Source organism: Myotis daubentonii, chromosome X (assembly GCF_963259705.1).
Source record: "Myotis daubentonii chromosome X, mMyoDau2.1, whole genome shotgun sequence".
NCBI lineage: Eukaryota > Metazoa > Chordata > Mammalia > Chiroptera > Vespertilionidae > Myotis > Myotis daubentonii.
In genome coordinates, this window is record NC_081861.1 from 10,687,397 (window position 1) to 10,699,065 (window position 11,669).

The following is an 11,669-nucleotide window of genomic DNA, read 5'->3' on the forward strand; positions in this document are numbered from 1 at the left end:
CTAAAGTTATCGTAATTTTACTGAACTTTGCCATTTGTGCAAAAAATTAGCAAAAATGGCCCACGCCACCTGTTAGCGCGCGATAAAAACTACCCGCAATGTGTTAAGTGTCTAAGCGACCTTGTCACGAACCAAAACATTGCCCCGGCACATCGGAGATATCGAAACTCAATATAAACAAACGCGGTCGTTCCACACTCGCCATGCAAAATACTGTGGCGAGTCAGTCGCCTTTTGAGAGTGAAGAAATCGACAAGCTTCCGAGATACTTCACAGAATTTCAAATAAAGCTTTACAAATTACGTTGAACTGTAATTAGGCATTCTCGCTTGTTAAGATATTTCAAAATAATACTCCAAAATGGCAAAAAGAAAGTTACCGAAAGAAGTGTACGGCGAATCTGAAAGTAACGATGAAGAGTTTTATTTTGGCACCTTGAATACTGACTCTGACATAGAAAGTGATAACGTTTGTAGTGATTCTACTAGTAGTGACGTAGTTCCAGAAAAGAATTAATAAATCTTGTTTATCCTTCATAATCTTGCATGTTATGTATCACTGCTCTTTCAATGGAAATTAATTCCGACCAGTACGACACCCATGTCCAAATTTAATACGACCGCAAAGGGTTAATTAGGGTATTCCTACCTGGCCTTGGCTAAAAAAGTCTTCAATCTGATTGAGGTCGACCCCTTCCAACTCTCCCATCCACACTCATCTTGTATACTTGTTTCATCTATCTCCTTTCTGAAAACCGACTTCTGCGCATGGGCCACGAAGTTTCAATCGCACTGTACGTCTGCGCCCGCATGTGGTATTTTGTGGAAGAGCCACATTCAAGGGGCCAAAGAACCACATGTGGCTCGTGAGCCGCGGTGTGCCGACCACTGGACTAGATTGTCTCAGCAAAAGGTCCCATAGCAGCTACTACCAGCTCCTGTCTGAGGACCAGATCACCCCTCCCAACCAGGGGACTGGGGCAAAGGCTAGGCAGGTCACCAGCTGCCAGTTGGGGAAGGCTTAGCCGGAGGTCCTTCCACCAGGGGCTCAGGACCCCCAAAAGGATCTCAGAATATCAACTCGCTGGATGTTGCCCATGGGGTGGTTCCCATCTGGCGCTCAGCAAGTGATGCAAGAGTGAATCCTTTTGGCCAGGTTTCCTATGCACCACCCCCAGAGGAAGAAGCAGAACCAACTGTGGTAGCCCTGCTGTTGGGTGGGGTGGTTTTGCTAGGGTATAGCCAGGGTTAGGGAGTGCTCATGACAAAACGGGGAGAATTCTTCGGCACACCTGCCTCCTTCCCCCGCTCCTTACCCCTTCACTCTAGGACCAAAAGCTGCCTCCTCCATCTCTGCCTGGCAAGTGCGCATGCCCATGCAGTGCCAGGTCATGGTTGCAAGGGAGGCCTGTCCAATTCCATCTCTCCCAGGAAGTCCCTCAGAGCCAGCTCTTCTTTCCCTGGTGTTCACTCCCTGGGTTCCTGATGTCTCATATTGTGTGGGGTCCTATTGATCTTGACACTGGGAGCCACAGCTCTGTCTTTCTCGCTGCACCAACTCTGACCTGAATGAGCCCAGGGGCCTCATTGGAGTAACGGGGGAGCAATGCGGGGGGGGGGGGGGTTACAGTGCGGGCCAGCTGTGACCAATGGTCTGTGGGGCTGGCCCCAGAAGGGGCGGGGCCTGTGCAGATCTGTCAGGCATGTGACAGATGACTGGATGCTTAACCTTCGCAGGGTGTAGGGGTTTTTCCCACCCACCCTCTGCTGTCCCAACACACAGTCACCTGCCTCAGGACAGCCTGCATGGCACTCCAGAAGGCAGGGCCACACCAGTTGGTGCTGGTCTCTAATGGGCTCACCACTCATCAGTCTCCTGGGGAGAGACCCGTGAGGGGAAAAGAGTGTTGTCAGTTTTATCTATCTATCTATCTATCTATCATCTATCTATCTATCTATTTTTATTGATTTCAGAGAGGAAGGGAGAGGGAGAGAGATATAGATACATCAATGATGAGATAGAACCATTGAATGGCTGCCTCCTGCACGCTCCCTACTGGGGATCGAACCTGCAACCCAGGTATGTGCCCTTGACCAGAATCAAACCCAGAACCCTTCAGTCCACAGACCAACACTCTATCCACTAAACCAAACCAGCTAGGGCTGTCTTTTACAAATTAAAGGCAAGACCCTCCACCAGCAAAAAGATTACAACTCACTTCATTGCAGTGTTCTGGAACAGAACCCACAGCATCTCTAAGGTTTGCCTGTACCACACCTTCTCACTGGCCAGTCTTTTTTAATGTTTATTTAAATATATATATATATATATGTGTGTGTGTGTGTGTGTGTGTGTGTGTGTGTGTGTGTGTGTTTATTTCAGAGAGAAAGGGAGAGGGAGAGAGAAATAGAAACATCAATGATAAGAATCATCGATTGGCTGCCTCTTGCACGCCGCCCCACTGGGGATCAAGCCCACAACCCAGGCATGTGCCCTTGACTGGAATCAAACTCGGGACCCTTCAGTCTGCAGACCGATGCTCCATCCACCGAGCCACACCAGCTAGGAATATATATATACATTGACGAGAGAGAAACATCAATGAGCTGCCTCCTAGATGCCCCCCACTGGGGATTGAGCCTGAAACCTGGGTATATGCCCTGACCAAGAATTGAACCAGCAACCTTTTGGGGTGCATGGGACAACACTGGATACTCAACCAACTGAAATACAACCGGCGGGGCAAGGGAGGTCAGTCTTATTCTCAAACATCACAAAGGGCATGGGAAGGTCAGCCTTCGGCAGGAACTCATGCAGTGCCGGCTCACAGTTGCAAGGGAGGCCCAGTCCAATTCCATCTCTTCCAGGAAGCCTCTTAGGGCCAGCTCTTCTTTCCCTGGTGCTCACTCTGCCGGACTCCTGGTGTCTAGTATTGTGTGGGGCCCTACTCATTGTGACATAGCTCTGTCTTTCCTACTCCACCAACTCTGACCTGACTGAGCCCAGGGACCTCCACAGGGAGAGGCAGGCATTGTGACATCAAAGACCAGCACACATATACCCTGGCCGGTGTGGCTCAGTTGGTTGAGTGTGGTCCCATACAGCGAAAGGTCCCTGGTTCAATTCCCAGTCAGGGCACATGTCCTGGTTGGGGGCTCGATCCCCAGTAGGGGGTATGCAGGAGGCAGCCAATAGATGTTTCTCTCTCCCTCTCCCTTCCTCTCTAAAAATCAATAAAAACATATTTTTTTAAAGTATATTTTATTGATTTTTTACAGAGAGGAAGGGAGAGGGACAGAGAGCTAGAAACATTGATGAGAGAGATCGATCAGCTGCCTCCTGCACAACCCCCACTGGGGATGCGCCCGCAACCAGGATACATGCCCTTGACCGGAATCGAACCTGGGACCCTTGAGTCCGCAGGCCGACGCTCTATCCACTGAGCCAAACCGGTTCGGCTAAAAACATATTTTTAAAAATTAAGAAGACCAGCCGAAACCGGTTTGGCTCAGTGGATAGAGTGTTGGCCTGCGGACTGAAAGGTCCCAGGTTCAATTCCTGTCAAGGGCATGTACCTGGGTTGCGGGCACATCCCCAGTAGGAGATGTGCAGGAGGCAGCTGATCGATGTTTCTCTCTCATCGATGTTTCTAACTCTCTATCTCTCTCCCTTCCTCTCTGTAAAAAAAAAATCAATAAAAAATATATTTAAAAAAAATTTAAGAAGACCAGCAACAGCAGTAGGAGCTGCAGTATAGGGCCATGCCCAGGCATTAGAATCTCTCTGTTCCAGCCGCGTTCTGAAGCTGCACTGATGAGGTGAGAGGCCTGCAATCCAACCAACCCAGAAGTCCAAGCTCCTCCAAGTCACACTGGGAGCCCAGGGCTCTCAGGCAATCTGGCCCCTGGACTGCCGCCTCCACATAATTCCGCCCTTGGCAGGGAAAGTGAGGGACAGTTGGTCAGCCAGCCTTGCTCAGTCATAGAGCTATGAAGACCACATCTGGGCACTGGCAAACAAGTCTGGAGAACTTGGAGGGCTGGAAGGCAGAGAGCCCCCGGGATGCCCACTCTTACCTGCACAATTGCTGTATGGCTTTTGAGCTGCCTTGTATTGACCTTGATCGCTAAAGCGGTTGATGAGGAGCTGGTTCATCCAGAGGAGTTGCCCACCCTGTGGGGTCACAGGTCAGAGGGGCCTCAGTCCAGGCACTTCCAGCTGTCCCCTCTCTTGCTGTACCTGAGCCTCATACCCTTGCTGAGGCCATCCCCCTTGGTCTCTCTGCCCTGCCTAGCCCCTCCCCCCCCCCAACACACACTAGGACCCCTCTCAGGATTCAGGGGGAGGTGGTTGAGGAGGGAAAGCCGGCTCGTGTTCCCCAAAACACCCCCCACAACCCCAGATCTTCCAGCCAGCTAACCTAGTACAGTATTTCCCACCAAGAGGTTACTGTATTGAGCTGAGGGCTCCAGCAGCGGCAATCGCGAACTTCAGCCACCAGAGGGTCTCAGCGAGCCCTGAGCGTGAAGGCGGAGCCCGAGCGCGGGGGCGTGGCCTAGTGATGACCAAGCCCCGCCCCCACGTCGGGCCCCGCCCTCAGGCCCTACAAAACCCCGGAGGAGGGGATGGGTGGGGCAAAGCTGGATCAGCTGAGTGACAGTCACGGGACCGTGGCCCGCTCCGTTTGGCTTCTTGGAGGAGAGGTAGTGATGAGGTGGGGGGCGTCTCTGAGTGTGGCAGGCCCGTGGTGGGATCCGTGGCGGGTAGATCCCCGGGGTTGGTGGGATCAGTCCTGGGGCTGGTCCCGGGCCGGAGGACAGCCCCGCACACGGGTGGTGGTGGGGCGGACCCCAAGGGCTGGGTCCCCAAGCCCAGGAGACGGGTCAGACAGCCCACTCAAGCCTGGGGTGTTTTGGGCACAGAAGAGCCCGGTGAGGAAGCTGGATACCAGGAAGATGGAGAGGTCGGGTCTGTCGGGGAGCTGAGCCTCCAAGTCCTAAGTTTCCCCCAGGACATGGAGAAGGAACGAGAGACTCTGCAAGCCTGGAAGGAGCGCCTGGGGCAGGAACTGGACCGCGTGGTGGCTTTCTGGATGGAGCACTCCCACGACCAGGAGCATGGGTGCGCCTTTTCTTTCTGGTCTCAACATGGTCTTTGCCCAGCCCCCCGCCAGCAGACTCAGATCTGCTGGGCCCAGTGGGCTGTGGGGGGTGCAGGCCCCTTTTCCCCTTTGCTAAGTTTGTGTCCAACAGGGGCTTCTTCACCTGCCTCGGCCGCAACGGGAAGGTGTATGACGACCTCAAGTATGTCTGGCTGCAGGGGAGGCAGGTAAGGATGTGCTGAGGCTTGCAGCTCCCCCAGGGGCATAAGCCAAAGTCAGGCTTACGGTCCACGCATGCATACACACCCACACCACAAGGCCTGTCATCTCAAAACACTATTCCTCTCCGGACAGGGCATCTAGGACTCCCCCTCATCCCAGCCCTGAGGTCCCTGCTGCTCCCCGCTTAAGCTGTGTTCCCTCTGCCCCTCCAGGTGTGGATGTACTGTCGCTTGTACCGCAAATTTGAGCGCTTCCGCCGCCCAGAACTTCTGGATTCAGCTAAAGCAGGTGCCCCCTCCCTGCCCCATCTCCCCAGAAGTTACTCCCAAGTTTACTCAATAGCTCCTGTGTGCATACTTCCTGCGGGTGGGGGGCGGGGGAGAGCGGGAGGAGGGAGTTTGTGGGTCTAGATTAGAAACAGTGATGGAAGGGGAGGCATTGTCCTCACCTGAGTTCTAGCATGTCAACTTCCCAACCACCAGGTGGCGAATTTTTGCTGCGCTACGCCCGAGTGGCACCTCCTGGGAAGAAGTGTGCCTTTGTCCTGACGCGGGATGGCCGCCCAGTCAAGGTGCAGCGAACCATCTTTAGCGAGTGTTTCTACATCATGGCCATGGATGAGCTGTGGAGGGTGACAGGGGAAGCACGTTACCAGGTGTGTGGGAGGAAGGCTGGATCTGCTTTCAATGTTAATCCTTCCTATGGGCCCCTGGGGCTCCAAGGCTGCTTGCAATACCCTCCTTCTTGCACTATGTTGTCACTGTGTGCCTAAGGGCGTCCCCCAGAAGTCTTGTTCCCTTCTGAACTCCCCGCTCCTGGTCACAAAGGGGCCAATCCTTGCCCAGCTTCCACCTGGGAGGGGGCCTCTCCCTCCTCCTGGGGCGCCTTGTGCTTTCAGACCTAACCTCACTGCCTGGAAGTGGCCTCTACCCCCAGACTGGGAGCCTCTGAGTCAGGGTGGGGCAGATCCACCCTGGCCCCCCCGCACCCAACCTGGGGCCAGGCCCGGAGTGGGCCCTGGGTGGAGAAAGGTGTCCTGTGAGTGGGCGGGCTGGATGGGATGCAGCCTCAGCCTGGGCCTCCCCGCCCCTCCCCCCCACCCAGAGCGAAGCTGTAGAGATGATGGATCAGATCGTCCACTGGGTGCGGAAAGACCCATCGGGACTGGGCCGGCCCTGGCTCTCAGGGGCCCCAGCCTCAGAGTCCATGGCGGTGCCCATGATGCTGCTCAACCTGGTGGAGCAGCTCGGGGAGGCAGACAAGGAGATGGCGAGCAAGTACGCGGAGCTGGATGATTGGTGCGCCCAGAGGATTCTGCAGCATGTCCAGGTAGGGGCGGGAGGCTGATGCCAGCTGCCAGACTGGGGCATCTCCCACTCCGGGCTCTTCCTCCGCGCACACCCGCCCTGATCTGGGCCCTGATGTGGGCCCTGATGGTCCCCTTCAAGATAGGGAGGCTTGCCCTAGCTGGTTTGGCTCTGGATAGAGCATCAGTCCTCGGACTGAAGGGTCCTGGGTTCGATTCAGTCAAGGGCAAGTACATCGGTTGCAGGCTCAATCAATCCCTGGGCCTGGTCAGGTCAGGGCTTGTGTGGAAGGCAACTAATAGATGTGTCTTATCGATGTTTCTCTGTCTCTCCCCCTCCCTTCCACTCTCTAAAAGTCAATGGGAAAGTATCATTGGGTGAGGATTAACAAAACAAAAAAAATGGTAGGGAGGCTGGGCCCAGGACCCTTGGAAATGTGGAGAGCCCAGGGAGCTGGGTGGGGCCGAGGGCAAGAGGGAAGGGGGGTGCCAGAGCCTGGGACACATCAGAGAGCAGGAAACCAGCCAGACCCAAGTCCTTCCACGCTTCTGTGGGCAGCCCAGCCCGTCCAATCCCAGTCCTCTTCGGTGTTTCACCTTTTCCTTCTTGGAGGGGGGAGGGCAGGCCTAAAGCAAGGGTTACAAGCTTTCTGGACTCCTGGGAGTGAACTGGCCCCTCCTCAAACGCACCTCTGAGCCAGGCTTACCCGAGCTTGCAGATTATGGAGGGAAGGAGGGTCTTTCTGGTTGGATGGTGGGGGGCTGAAGGCAGAATTCCCTTCTCTTCCCCTGGCAGAGGGATGGGCAGGCTGTGCTGGAGAATGTGTCAGAGGATGGCAAGGAACTCCCTGGTTGCCTGGGGAGACACCAGAATGCAGGTGAGGAGCAGGGTGGGCCGGGTGCCATCCAGGAGGAGGGAGGTGACCAGCCTTGGTTCCTGGGCTTCAGCATGGGGGACTGCCTTCCTCCTTCCACCCTCCACCAACCAAGGACCAGGCAAAGAAGGGGTGATAGGCCTCCCAGGCTGGGGTGGCAGCAAGAGAGGTAGTCTGGGGTGGGCTGGGGGGTGAGTTTTCTGCATGGGAGAGGCTGTTGGGTGGGGCAGGGAGCTCAGAGCAGCTCCCACTGTTAGGGAGGAAGGCAGGCACAGTGGTCAACACAGGGCTTGAGCCTCCCTGCGTAGGGGAGAATCCACTGCCTATCTTACCCTGAGCCTTCACCAGGCCACGCACTAGAAGCTGGATGGTTCCTGCTCCGTCACGCCACCCGGAAAGGTGACCCTGAACTTCGAGCCCACATTATTGACAAGTTCCTATTGTTACCTTTCCGCTCTGGATGGGACCCTGACCACGGAGGCCTCTTGTACTTCCAGGATGTGGATGGCCTCTGCCCTACCCAGGTAGGAATGCGCCCAGGGCCACATGATGCTAACCTATTCTAAGCTTTCTGTCCTGGGTAGTTCATGGCTGCTGCCCTCAGCTATGTCTTTTTTTAAAAAATATATATTTATTGATTTCAGAGGAAGGGAGAGGGAGAGATAGAAATATCAATGATGAGAGAGGATCATTGATCGGCTGCCTCCTGCACGCCCCCTACTGGGGATCGAGCCTGCAACCCAGGCATGTGCCCTTGGCTGGAATCGAACCTAGGACCCTTCAGTCCGTAGGCTAATGCTCTATCCACTGAGCCAAGCCGGCTAGGGCGCCATCACCTAATTCATAGAGGGGGACTCGGGGCTCAGCAGTGAACTTGCCCAGTGTGACCCCAGTGGTAAGTTCTCGACTTCTGTGCCAGTGGTCCTCAACCTTATGTGCATAGGGAGGCCACTAGGGAGCACAGACAATGCCGATGCAGAGACACTTGTCCCCTTCATCTTTGAAAGGCTCTCTGGGTGATTTGTTTTAGTAAAAGTTTTCAATGTTTTAAAATATATTTGTATTGATTTCATAAAGGAAGGAGGGGGAGAGAGATATAGAAACATCAATGATGAGAGAGAATCATTGATCAGCTGCTTCCTGCATGCCCCCCACTGGAGATTGGGCCCACAACCCGCCCATGTGCCCTGACTGAGAATTGAACCGTGGCTTCCTGGTTCATAGGTCAATGCTCAGTCACTGAGCCGTGCTGGCTGGGCTCTCTGGGTGATTTTAAGGTGTCAGCAGGGGGAACAGATTTGCTGCCTATGTCTGTTTCCTCTGTCTTGATCCTGCTGAGATCTGCAGAGGGTGGCTGAGTGTCCGAGGGGCTTTAGACAGACTGACAAGACAGACATGGTTTCAATTCCAAGGTTAAAGAGAAGTCTGACCCACCCCTGCCCTTTGGGGTGCATTGGCTCAATAAGCTAATCCTATTCTGAGGAGCCTTTTTAACCCCCAGAGATGTCCATCCTGTGACTAGGCTCCAAGTGCTTGGGCCAGAGGGAGTCAGAGCGAGGTCCTGAAGGATGAGGGTGACCTTCCTGCTGAGACAGGTGTTGGGCGGTGGGACGCAGGGCTCTCAGATGCTACCTCTGCTCTGCTCTCAGCTGGAGTGGGCCATGAAGCTCTGGTGGCCGCACAGTGAAGCCATGATTGCCTTCCTTATGGGCTACAGCGACAGTGGGGACCCTGCCTTACTGCACCTCTTCTACCAGGTGGCTGAGTACACCTTCCGCCAGGTAAGTGCTGCTTCCTGGTCCACAGCCCTTGATGGGCTGGGCAAGGGCGTGGGAGAGACAGTGGGCAGTCATTCTTCCCTGGGCAGGCCAGGGCCAGGCTTTCCTGGGCAGTGGGAGGAGGCTGGGCAGGGATAGGGTGGCTCATCCCGCACCCCCTACTCTCTGCTTCATTGAATGTGGTCCCTCAGTTGATCTGAGAGTTCCTGGAGGTCCCCCCAGTGCCCTCTGTTTAGTCAACAAAGCAGTCCCTGCTCCCCTGGAGCTCATGTTTCAGTAGGGAGGGTGGGGGGCACAGACTATAAACTAGTGAACAGGCAAGCACAGATGGCGATGGGAACTATGGAAAATAAAGCAAGGTCAGGGGCTGTGGGAAGGAATAATGGTGGTGGGGGTGGTCTGTACAGAGTTATTAGCTTTTCTGATTTAGGCATTACTGGGTCCTGGGCCTTCAGGAAGAGACTGTGGGGCACAGAGCCAGAGGCTGTAGCTGTCATCCTGGCCAGTGAGGGTGGGGGCCTGGCCTGGAGTGGGAGATGCAGTGGACAGATGATCATAGTCTAGTTAATTGGGAAGGTCTGGGCCATGATTGTTTGGGTGTCATAAGAATATAGATGATACTGGAAGCCAGGAGACAGAGTAAGCTTTTAAAAGTACAGGAGAGGAGGGAATAGGAGGGCCCAGCAAAGGAGATAAGAACCAGCAGGGGGTCTTATTCTCGGGTCCACAGGCTTTAAAACTGGAGGGAAAATTACATCTTTATTTTTACTAAGCACTAACTGAAACCCAGCATTTACTCCCATTATGAATGGAGGCAGTGACCACAGTAGCAGCACCTGACTTTGTCACCAATAGAAACCCCAAATATGTTCATGTTACACTGTACTTAGAGAGGCATCTCAAGTATAGCACAAGCTCATCACTACTTCCAAACCAGGAAGTCATGAGACTCAAGGCTATGTCTTTAAAAATATTTTTTAGTGATTTTTTTAAAGGGAGAGGAAGGGAGAGGGAGAAACATCGATGTGTGAGCAAAACATCAATTGGCTGCCTCCTGCACAGCCCCTACTGGTGATGGAGCCTGTAACCCTGACTGGGAATTCAATTAGCACCCCTTCCATGCAAGGGATGACACCCAACCAACTGAGGCACACTGGCCAGGGCAAGGCTATACAGTGGGGCCTTGACTTACGAGTTTAATTCGTTCTGTGATGGAGCTCATAACTCAAATTACTCGTATGTCAAATCAAAAAGTGAACGAGTGAGACACGGAATGCTGGGCTGATGTTGTGGCGTTCACTGTGACGTTCGCTGCGCCAACTAGCGGTGGGGTATCTGAAGCTGGCTCGTAACCCAATTTTAGCTCGCAACTCAAAGCAAAAAATCGGCCGAGAGAGGGCTTGTATCTGGAAAAACTCGTTAGTCGGGACACTGGTAAGTCAAGACCCCACTGTATCTTAATACTGAATGCATTCATGAAGAACATCTGTTAGAGGCCACCAGTTTAAACTGTCTGAAGTTACATTTAAGGAATATATTTCCAAGAGATAGAGATGGCATTTGAACAAGATACAGTGTGTCTGTTACCCCCAAGCAGGGTTCTTGTTGGTTTATCCCCTAGTGTTCCATCTAACAGCCTGTGGCCCTTTCCCTCAGTGGGTTAACTGCAGGCTTTCATCCTCCACACCCCCCTGGCAGGAAGGGAAAAAGGGAAAGTCCCTCGCTTTTATCTTTGACCACTACGCTGAGCACTGATCTTGGAGCCATGTTACCTGGGGTCAACCGCAGCTCTGGCCCTGGTCTCGGTGCAGTGGGGCAGTGAGAAGCCCCTCCCCAGGCCTGTCTCATATGGACAGCTCCTGTAGGTGCTGGCTGTCACTGTGTCATTGTTATTCCAGTTTCGCGATCCTGAGCATGGGGAGTGGTTTGGCTACCTAAACCGAGATGGGTCGGTTGCCCTCACCATCAAGGGAGGTCCTTTCAAAGGTGAGTGGGAGACTGGGTGGGGCCTTGGGAGCTCTGGAAATTTGGTTGACCCCGGCCCTCCCAACTCGCCATCTCGCCTTTCCCCGCAGGCTGCTTCCACGTGCCGCGGTGCCTAGCCATGTGCGAAGAGATGCTGGACGCTCTGCTGAGCCGCTGAGCCCCTGTCCCTGTCCACGCCCCGATCCCTGCCCAGGGCGCCGGGTCCCCACCTGCCGACCCCGCCCGCGGAGCCGCAAAATAAAGCTGAGCCTGTTCCTCTGCCCGCGAGCGTGTGTGTGTCTATGGGGTCGAGGGAGGGGCAGCCGCCGCGGTGGCCTGAGGACACCTGCTCACCCGGACAGTGACCCGCCAGCCCACGGTCCTGACCGCTCCGAGCATTTGCCTACCCCCGCCCCGCCCAC

General features: G+C 54.4%; 1 protein-coding gene across 4 annotated transcripts; it reads left to right on the forward strand.

The window, feature by feature from the left end:
- The first annotated feature begins 4,590 nt into the window (after nt 1-4,590).
- Nucleotides 4,591-11,530, forward strand: RENBP (renin binding protein). 4 transcript variants are annotated; one of them, XM_059679855.1, is made up of 11 exons: nt 4,591-4,703; nt 5,012-5,121; nt 5,253-5,328; nt 5,536-5,611; nt 5,806-5,978; nt 6,428-6,652; nt 7,426-7,507; nt 7,853-8,028; nt 9,154-9,285; nt 11,181-11,268; nt 11,358-11,530. In XM_059679855.1, the coding sequence occupies exons 1-11, from the start codon at nt 4,626-4,628 to the stop codon at nt 11,423-11,425; spliced, it is 1,284 nt and encodes a 427-aa protein (XP_059535838.1). In that variant the 5' UTR covers nt 4,591-4,625; the 3' UTR covers nt 11,426-11,530. The 4 variants fall into 4 exon arrangements, with proteins under 4 accessions (XP_059535838.1, XP_059535839.1, XP_059535840.1 ...); XM_059679856.1 differs by having other exon boundaries at nt 4,621-4,703; nt 4,923-5,121; XM_059679857.1 differs by having other exon boundaries at nt 4,657-4,703; nt 5,002-5,121.
- Nucleotides 11,531-11,669: the final 139 nt, after the last annotated feature.

What these genes read in the sequence shown, in the direction of transcription:
- RENBP (XM_059679855.1), top strand. Translation starts at nt 4,626, where the DNA reads ATGGGTGGGGCAAAGCTGGATCAGCTGAGTGACAGTCACGGGACCGTG. An exon ending in TTTGGCTTCTTGGAGGAGAG is followed by an intron (nt 4,704 to 5,011) that starts GTAGTGATGAGG and finishes AGTTTCCCCCAG; the next exon opens with GACATGGAGAAGGAACGAGA. An exon ending in ATGGCCTCTGCCCTACCCAG is followed by an intron (nt 8,029 to 9,153) that starts GTAGGAATGCGC and finishes CTCTGCTCTCAG; the next exon opens with CTGGAGTGGGCCATGAAGCT.